The sequence below is a fragment of the Rosa chinensis genome, chromosome 7, assembly GCF_002994745.2.
Source record: "Rosa chinensis cultivar Old Blush chromosome 7, RchiOBHm-V2, whole genome shotgun sequence".
Classification (NCBI taxonomy): domain Eukaryota; kingdom Viridiplantae; phylum Streptophyta; class Magnoliopsida; order Rosales; family Rosaceae; genus Rosa; species Rosa chinensis.
Window position 1 is genome coordinate 43,878,065 of NC_037094.1, and position 10,249 is coordinate 43,888,313.

At 37.6% G+C, this 10,249-nt stretch overlaps 1 protein-coding gene across 1 annotated transcript; it reads left to right on the forward strand.

The window, feature by feature from the left end:
* The first annotated feature begins 1,354 nt into the window (after positions 1–1,354).
* On the forward strand, positions 1,355–5,362 carry LOC112175086 (transmembrane emp24 domain-containing protein p24delta3). Its single transcript, XM_024312750.2, has 4 exons — positions 1,355–1,677; positions 3,841–4,053; positions 4,902–4,978; positions 5,070–5,362. Exons 1-4 carry the CDS (start codon positions 1,480–1,482, stop codon positions 5,212–5,214), a joined length of 633 nt encoding a protein of 210 aa, XP_024168518.1. The 5' UTR covers positions 1,355–1,479; the 3' UTR covers positions 5,215–5,362.
* The last annotated feature ends 4,887 nt before the right edge of the window (positions 5,363–10,249 follow it).

A 10,249-nucleotide genomic window follows, 5' to 3' on the forward strand; every position in this document is an offset into this window, starting at 1 on the left:
CCTACAGAGAGACAAGAGGGACCACAGATGGAACTGTAATCCCTAAAGGAAATGTTGATGGTGAAAGTGCCACTCACTACACCGAAATGTCAAATGACGTTTTGGTTGGTTTTACTGATGCTGGGTACCTCTCTGACCCACATAAAGGTCGTTCCCAAACTGGTTATGTATTTACCATTGGGAACACGACGATATCTTGGAGATCAACGAAGCAAACCCTTGTGGCTACCTCCTCGAACCACTCAGAGATCATTGCTCTACATGAGGCGGTTTGTGAGTGTGTATGGTTAAGAGCTATCATTACACATATTTGAGAGACTAGTGGTTTGAGTTCTACTACTGAAGAGCCTACTTGCATTTATGAAGATAATGCAGCTTGCATCAAACAGATGAAGTTAGGATATATCAAGGGTAATAATACAAAACACATATCGCCAAAGTTTGTCTACAATCAGCAACAACAGGCCCTCCTCAAGATTCAATTGAATCAAGTAAGGTCTAAGGAGAATGTAGCCAATTTGTTCACCAAATCATTGCTTAAGACCATATTTGAGAAACATGTGAAAAGCATAGGAATGCAAATATTTTCCAAGCTCCCTTGATTAATGTAAGGATCAGGGGGAGATGTAGACATCAGGGGGAGTCTACCACACACATGTCATCCTCAAATGTAAAAGGTGTGTTGTGCTCTTTTCCTTTGACCAAGGTGTATTTTTTGTCCCACATGGTTTTTATTGTTACTGGGCAATGTTTTTAGTGAGGCAACAACTCATGCACCATTTCGTCTTTGATTTGGCACAAGGGGGAGTGTTAAAGGAAAAACACATTATGTGCCTTCGTCATTCGTCAAAGTAACTGACGAAGAGAGAATCAAGGAATTACAAATCACAGCTCAATCAACATTTAGTATCATTATTGTAATTGATATTTCTGTTGTAATTCTATCCCTATATAAAGAGACTATGAAATGAAATGACTAGACCAATTTCAATTCTCATTTTACTTTTACATATTTTTTTTATTTATTTATTTTTACAGTGTTTTTAGAATTAATTAAGATTAATATAATTGATATATATATAGATATATATTTTAAACAATATAAATATATATTTTTCTTATTAGATAAACAAATACTAGAACTAGTCTTTCCTCAAAAAAAAAAAACAATATAAATAATTTTTTTTTTCTTATTAGATAAACAAATACTAGAACTAGTTTTTCGTGAATTGAACTGAGAACCTTCCACTTACGAATGAGAGATTATGTTACTAGACAGCTAGACAAAATGGTATTGGATTATTATAAATATTTCTGAAAAAAAAAAAGTATTATAAATATTGAAGGTATTTTTTTCTTATTTTGTTTTGCGTTGAAAACTACTCGTGAGTTGCTTGGTGTTTGGAAAAACCAAACGCAAAGGGAGTGAAATTGGTTTTGGTGAGAGAAGAGGGATTGAGAGCGAATTCTCGAATTGGGATGATGATGATGAGGAGTGCGAGCTTGATCCTCCTGTTCCTGTTTCTGTTGTTACGGCCGGGTCAAGCAATTTGGCTGACTCTACCCTCCAGCGGCACCAAGTGCGTCTCCGAGGAAATCCAGAACAACGTCGTCGTTTTGGCCGATTACGTCGTTATTTCCGACGACCACTCCCACTCCCCCACCATCTCCGCCAAGGTTTGCTCTTGATTTCCCCTATTCAATATCTCGCTGATTCATTGGGTTTTCATCTCAAAATTGACAAGAAAAGATCTCATGGGCTTTGGTTTGAACTGGATCTTAGGGTTTTACTTGGATCTCTGCCTTGTTTGTGAAAAATGTTATCCCTCTTGTGTCATCTTTACATGACTATGATGAGTTTGCTCAGATTATGTGTTTCGAAAAGTTATCCAATTGCATTGTCTGCTTCATCATATTTAGATGCCGATGCATGCATTAAGTCATCAAGACTAAACCCGAATGCATTTCCAATCCCGGTCGAGTCCGGAGGATAAGTTCTATTCGTGTCAAGGAAACTTGGTTTGATGTACAACTTTATCTGCAGGATGGCCTTTTAGCTGGACTAGTGACACTCTAACTATAATTTATATACAATTCGACCATCGCTCACCTTAGTGAGGGTTTGTAAATCCAAGGCATGGTTTGCCTTGAGCATTTGCGCGCCTTCTATGTGCACTTCACACACAAACTCATGGCCAGCACAGCCAACGGTAGTGGTTGATATTGCTGAAACTTCTGTAACTCATAGTATAAGCAATTAGTAGATAAGACAAAAGATGGGGTGCCACCTCCAGTTATGCTAATGCACTGCTCACCAAACCTATCTTATTAGTGATTATTTTGAACAATTGGAGTCAAATGAGCATCTGTCTTCCAAACCTGGTGCTCCGTAATTGAAGTCAAATGAACATCTGTCTGTCCAAACATAGTGCTCATGGATGGCAGAGTGATGAGGTAACATTACACATAATTCCAAGTAGAATTTGATCGAATTTCCAGTTCTACTCCATAACTAATGAGCCAACTTTCTAGAGTTTCAGACAGAGAGGTTTCTTTGATTTTGAGGCTTATTTTGGTTGGTGTTTTCATGTTTTATTTTATTATGTTGCAATTTACATGTGGTGCTGCACATGGATTTCGCTGCATGTGTTTTGTTTCTTAAAATTGTATTATGGCAAGTCAATGGAATAAGGTTTTTTTGTTTAAACTCGTATTGACTCATTTGTTTTGTAAAAGTACAAATTAAGCTTAGCTTTTTGAAAGAAAAAAAATGGCAAAGTAATCATAATTTGAGTTTGGGATAGGTGTGAGGGTATGGGTATCCAGAGTCATTGTAGGATTTGAAGTATAAATGCTGTTATCGGGAAGTATTGGTGAACTATAGGAAGTATCCGATACAAGATGTGGCAAAATTGATACTTCAAAAGTGTTTCATAGGGGAGTATGCAATCCAACTGAACTTGTCTACATTGATGCAATCTAATCTATGATATTGTTTTCGATCTTTCTTTTTAATGCTGCCCATATTCTTTCAAAAACACTATTCTAGCACACAAAATAAATAATTACTATAATTACTATTAGTAAACCTGACAAGAAATGGTGTTACATCAATTGCTTATATAGCACTCAAAACTGGTTTACTTGATTTTTGATGAGGCACATGAGTATTGCCGAATTTCTGTTGTTTTTAAAGTGATTAACTTGTAGACTATCTGTTACTTGTGGATAGCCTCACTAAATTGCAGTAGTAAAATTTAAGGGAGAGGTTTCTGGCATTCGTGAAATGTCATTATGCACCCCTCTCTATTTTCTTTTTTTATTTGTTTGAAGTTTCTTAATTTCTTAATTCAAAATTGACAACACTGCCCCCGCTTTCACTGTCTATCTGATGAATCCTCCATTCTATTTACCCATCTCACAGCCGTTTGAACCACTGAACCCAGCAACTCTTCATCTTTAAGAACTTTATCTTGCTCACTTATTTGCAACAACCAACTTAGCAGTCATCCTCTGACACCATATTTTCAATTTCTGAATGGGAAATCCTTCATCCAACATACCACATTTCCAGTAAAAGAAACTTGGCGAAATGTTGGTAATAATAGATTTGTTTTACAAAATAAAGAAAATGAATAGTGTTGTACAATGTCTTTTACGGACCGCAAATAACAGCTCCCACTAAAGGGTAAGTGAAAATGAAAATTTAGAGATGAATTAATATCATTCACGGGTTTCGTGTATATACTCATCTTAGATCTTTGTTGTCTTTATAATTGTTGTCAACTTAGATTTCGTGTTATATACTTGTAACCTTTAATAGTAGTTGTTGTTCTTCAGGTGACATCACCTTATGGCAACAATCTTCACCTCAGGGAGAATGCAACACATGGTCAGTTTGCCTTCACCACTCATGAGGCTGGTAACTACCTGGCATGTTTTTGGATTGATGGTCATAATCCAGGAGGTGGTGCAGTAAGTGTCAATCTTGACTGGAAAACTGGGATTGGAGCTAAGGATTGGGAATCAGTAGCGAGAAAAGAGAAGATTGAGGTGAGCTATTTGAAAAATATTATACACACGCTCACACATTATTTATCTGTTAACTTTATTCATTTTAAGTGCTATTATTTATGTTAAGATTCTTTATTCCTATGATGAACACACTGAGAACTATTTTGAAGAGGGTTATTAAAATTGGAGTGATTGTTGAAGTGAATTTATGCAACTGCTAATTCGCTTTCTGGCCAATACCAATTTTGATATATAACATATCAACTGTGAATCTCAGCCACCATTACTGATTCTGATATGGAATTGATCAAGTGTGAGTCTTAACTCTAAATTAGACTAGTGGAGGTCAATGTGGTGCTTGAGTTGACTATAGCTCTATAGAAGTCTTTAAATACGTTACCTGCGAATTTATTATGTGAAAGAGGCATTGCATTTTCCCCCTTCTAACCTTAATGCTAGCTATTTTAATTGAAAATAATTGAGAAAGTTCTAATTTTATTCATATCTCAGAGTTTGAATATCATTGTGATAAACTGTATATATTGGTTGTGCGATAAGGTTTGATGTTTGAACTAGGAGTTTGGAGTAGAAAGGATGTTTGAACTAGGATTTTGGAGTAGAAAGGATATAATTTCTAAGTTTTCCATTCTGCACAGAATTCCACCAGCAAAGTCAGTGCACATTCTCATATTCATGGTTAATAGTTTAGATGCATTCAACACCTCCAAGGTTGGTTCATTGAAGGCACAATTACAATGACACACTTGGTGCATTTTACAGTTAATGTTATCCTTGCAACCCAACTAAAATTGTGGAATGCCTTTTGTATACTTCTTTGCGCTATTGCCCTTGATTATACATGTTCCTAAGCATCTTCCTACATATAGGGTCTTGAGCTTGAGCTGCGGAAACTTGAAGGAGCAGTGGAAGCCATCCATGAAAATCTACTCTTTCTCAAGAGCAGGTAATCTTTACATTCCTAATAAGAATGCACTCAGCACTCTTTTCTTTTTTCCTAGGTTGTAATATATATTCTTGGTTTTGTATATATTCAGAGAAGCGGAGATGAGGAGTGTCAGTGAAAAGACAAACACCAGGGTGGCGTGGTTTAGCATAATGTCATTGGGCGTTTGCATTGCAGTGTCAACTCTTCAGTTATGGCACTTGAAGCAATTTTTCCAAAAGAAGAAGCTGATTTGAGTTATGCTACTTACATTATCTATCTAGACGAAAGTTTAATTAAGAAGAAAATACTAATACCATGTAATGTAAACTATGATTAGACACACACCGGCAGTTGTCATTGTTTTTGTTCTTTTGGTAATGAAATTGTTTTATTGAAACTGAATAGTTTGCGTGATATAATTGAATTGGAATGAGACAGCAGTTAGCCTAATTTCTAAAGTGATTGCATCAGAACACATGACAGCCCAACCATAATTTCAAGGCTGCGGAAAAGGAAAATTACTTTTTTTTTTTTTTTTTTAAAGGGAGGATAGGCCCCTTGAGTTTTATTGATAACAATAGAAAACTCACTGAGGGGGACATAAACCTGGATCCTGGTGAGGGTTAGATTAATGTTCAAAGAGAACATCCTGAATAATAGGCAAGCTCAAAATAACAAACATTCCTAAGGGAGGAACTAGCAAAATGGGTAAGCTTATGTGCCACATTATTTACTTCACGGCATATGGCAAAAGTAAATACTACTAACCCCAGCAGCAAGACTCTTGCGGTCATCAATTAATCGCCCTATATTGGAGAAGCCATAACCATCTCTTTCCGGAGCAACAAGCAACACCGCAGTCCCATCTCTACCTCCACATTGGACCAGCCCTAGTCTCTGATCCAGGTCAGAGAAGAGCGTAGACTCTGCATGACACATCGCACCAACGAACTCTCCATCTTCATTCCTACACACAGCACCTACACCACCACAGAACCCCTATTTATAAGCTCCATCCAAGTTGACCTTCAGGCTGCCACTGGGTGGGTTGGCCCACTTAGTCAACCTTCTCTGACTACACTTCACATGCATAGGATGTGCGACCTGGTAATCCTCAAGGAAACGAGTGCACCAACTCACAATGCTCACTGGGTTTTTTTTTTGGTTGAACAGATAGTTCCATTAAGGGACGAGCCCGGAGAGCCAAGAAAAGGCCCAAAACAGTTTTACAAACAAAATAGAAAAGAGTTAACGTCTCCACCTAGTTCAAACTGAACCAGATACCAGAGAGTTAACTGGACAAAAGCAAGATTGAAACCAGCTGATTAATTGCCTTCTAGCGGAGGGCATGGAAGGCCATCAGTCTTAAGTACTCGAAGTAAGGATGGTGGTGGCGTATTTGCCCATCTGTTTAGACCCACCATCCCTTTGGCAAGCAAAGCCGCAGTGTGAGCGACTGAACCATGCACACTGGGTTACACACACCACCTTTCCACAGAACCTTGTTCCGCTCTACTCATAGTCCAGAGAGAGAGAGAATAAATCAAACTGGGATTTTATAAGGACTGAATCATCTCTAGTATCCAATCTTCCAAAGAAGTCGCACGGTGCTCTCAAGAGTGATGGCACACGTTTATTTATGCAGCTGAGTTTACATTGCTTTGTTAACTGAATCATATAAATTTAATGAGAGTGAATGCTAGCATTGATACTTCTCAAGGAAGAAAAGGAGACTTGTTATAGAAGGATTGGGTCCTTCCACTGCATACATATTGTTAGAGACTGCAACATCTTGACCATTTTCAAATATATTGTACAGAATAATAGCATTGTCACGCCCCTGATTTTTAACACAAATAAAAATAGATATACAATCTCATAATTATATATGCGTGAACGTTCAACCATCAATACAAAATACCTATAAACTTTTTTCTTTTTAAACCAATTACATATTGATGTCCTGAACCCACTGTGACAATATTGACCCGCTCCATAGAGTCACATATTACATAAGCTTACGAATTAAATTGTCAACAACAAAATAAAACGTAAATGCTGCTCAGAGTAACTATACAACGGAAGTCCTTATCAACGGTAAAGTCACAAAGATGACTTCCTACCATAAAACTACAAAGGCGCTACCTCAGCTTCAGCCCCAATTATCCTGACCTGCAAGATTAACCCCTACACCGTTTGAATAGTGTACCGGGTTGACATAACAAACTCGATAAGATTTTGCAAGCCCGAATGAGTAAACTCAAAACCACAAAGCAAAACACATTTCTTAAGTCACCTTAACCTAAACAATGATATGCACATATCCCACACCTACGACCATCAATTCCATATCCTTCCAAATCGTGTTTACGTAAGTCAACTGGTGACTAAAGCCTCATGCTCAGATCCTTAATCCTAGCATCCAATTACACAATTTTCAGTCAAACAAGACTTCCTCAAGCAATGTTTGATGCCATCCTAACGCCCTATGGCGAATTCCAGAATCACACTCATTCCCCATTTCCCCTAGGAGCTTTTGTCATCAACATGACATCAAAGGTGAAAAATCAATGAATCACCTTATACTCACCACAGAGTACAATTCGTCACCACTATGTCTCTTAAGATAAATCAAACCATCAATCAATACAATCAAGAAGAAACAAAGCAATTACATTTCAAAACAAGCAAAACAATTCATGGTAACCCCTGCATATAATTTAGTTCAGGAGGTCACACTAAGTCAAGCAATTCAAATCATAGAAATCAACGTAATCCCACACTCTGATGTCTGTAGGTAGCCCCGGCCATCACAGTAGTCTTCTCGATTATTGTTAACTTAATAACAATTCAACTCCGTTACCGAGCAGTCATCACACTGATGATCGCATAGATTCTATTGATCATCACCCAGATATTCATCATCCTACTGATCATCACACAGATTTCAAGGGTCATCACATAGATAGCAATTGTCCAGCTAATCATCACACAGATTTCGCCGGTTATTACACAGATAACCATTGTCCTACTGATCATCACATAGATTTCAAGGATCATCACACAGATAGCAATTGTCCAGCTGATCATCACATAGATTTTGCCGGTCATCGCCAGATAGCCATTGTCCTACTGATCATCACATAGATTTTGCTGGTCATTACGCAGATAGCCATGATCTAGCGAATCATCACACAGATTTCACCGGTCATTACACAGATAGCAATCATCACAAAGATTCATCACACTGATGTCAATGATTCATTACACATATATTCTTACACAGGCTTTACATGACAATCATCACAAAGATTCATCATACTGATTTCAACGATTCATTACACAGATATTCCTACACAAGCTTCACATGGCAATCATCACAAATATTCATCATACTGATTTCAATGATTCATTACACAAATATTCCTACACAACCTTTACATGGCAATCATCACAAACATTCATCATACTGATTTCAATGATTCATTACACAGATATTCCTACACAAGCTTTACATGGCAATCATCACAAACATTCATCATACTGATTTCAATGATTCATTACACATATATTCCTACACAAGCTTTACATGGCAATGATCAGAAAGATTCATCAATACATATATATATATATATATATTTCACATAAATATATATACACACACACACACACACACACGTAGTCATTCACTTAAGAATACCACTAATACCAACTATAGTCATAGTTAACCTAATAACTCCAAGACAATAGGGTAATCTTGCTCATAACAAATATCGATCATGCTCATAACAAACATCGTGAGATTTACTTACCTTAGAATCCCGCTGCGTCTTCACATGTTAACCAAAGCAAGCACAATCGCCGCAATCTGTTCAACAAATCCAACAAGCACCTGAACACATAAGGTCTTGATTCAGTGCATGAATCACAAAGTGATTAAAGTTCGAAACCCCCGTTTTGAACCCAAATCCCAAAAGTAATGCCAATTGAGGCGAAACTATACTGGAGACCTCCCTAAGTCTCCAGAACACTTCTACGATTGATGTGTCCAAACCACAAGTCGATCGGAAGCTCGACTCCTCACGGATCAAATAAATCAACCGGAATGAAACCGTAAAAATCATAACAAATCCATTCAAACTCCAAAATTTGCATTTTATATATCGAAACGTTCGTATCAACGAGTATAACATATATCACTACTAGAATAATGTCATTAGACATCACCACTATTAAATCGGTCAGGATTGCACCTGATGTTAAAAAACATGTTAACATCAGTTTGTGAAGAAACCGATTTCTATTGTTATTATGGACATCAGTTACCAAATAAAACGATGAGAAAAGTTTTGTTCGAAAAATTTTAAAAAATGCGGAGGGACTAAGTTTTAAAGTTTGAGAACGCAGGGACTAATCATTTCATTTCCCCCCACACTTAGTATTTTTTTCCGCTTTCTCTAAAACTTTCGAACCCTACCTCCTTCTTCAGCAAATCACCTTGTCGACCTCACCTTGTCGACCTCATCATTCTCCAAGCCGCCTCCGACCTGACCCCGAGTCCCCGACCTCAGTCTCTGACCCCGTGTTCCCCTGCCTCGCTCTCTGACCCCGAGTCCCCGATCTCGTTCTCCAGACCTCCAACTTGAGATCCGATCTGTCATTATTTTGTGATAAGGACGACACCCGACTATCATCATCTGCACTCCCTTTTTCAGGCTTGGTGAGATTTGGTTGTTGATCTTTATCATCTACTCTTTTCCTTTAATCTCGGTGACTGGATTCACAATTTATTCAATTTCATCACTGCTATTTTTGGGTGGTTGAATCGTGATCTTGGTTTTTGTTTATAGCTCCGACACTTGGATTTGGGTGCTGATCTTGGAAGAAGGACCGAAGCAACTAGATCTTGCGTTCTTGGAATCGAAAGAGGAGGAGAGAAGACTTTTGATTGAAGGTGGGTATTTTAATTACCAGTTTCTGTTGTGGTTAGGTTTTAACTTATTTAACTTCCTATGTTTTAGAGGTGTTTGTGCTTAAAAGAAAGATCAAAGTCAGCCAATCTTGCGTTCTTGGTTAGTTGAATTGATGGTTTTTGATGTGGATAAGTTTTGACTTATTTGGGTTTCTTGTATGAGTATTAGTTTTGCTGTACTTTATTGTGGTTTTGTTGTTGGTTGATGTCTCCCCCGATAAGCACTTAGGTTTCAACTGATTTCCAAAAGTTTGCATAATTACATGCAAGGCATAAGAGGTTAATACGGCTTACGTTTTCTCGTGGCAGTTCAAAGA

Coding starts and splice junctions, on each gene's coding strand:
- LOC112175086 (XM_024312750.2), top strand. CDS start 1,480: ATGATGATGATGAGGAGTGCGAGCTTGATCCTCCTGTTCCTGTTTCTG. Junction 4,054..4,901: donor CGAGAAAAGAGAAGATTGAG/GTGAGCTATTTG, acceptor TCCTACATATAG/GGTCTTGAGCTTGAGCTGCG. Junction 4,979..5,069: donor CTACTCTTTCTCAAGAGCAG/GTAATCTTTACA, acceptor GTATATATTCAG/AGAAGCGGAGATGAGGAGTG.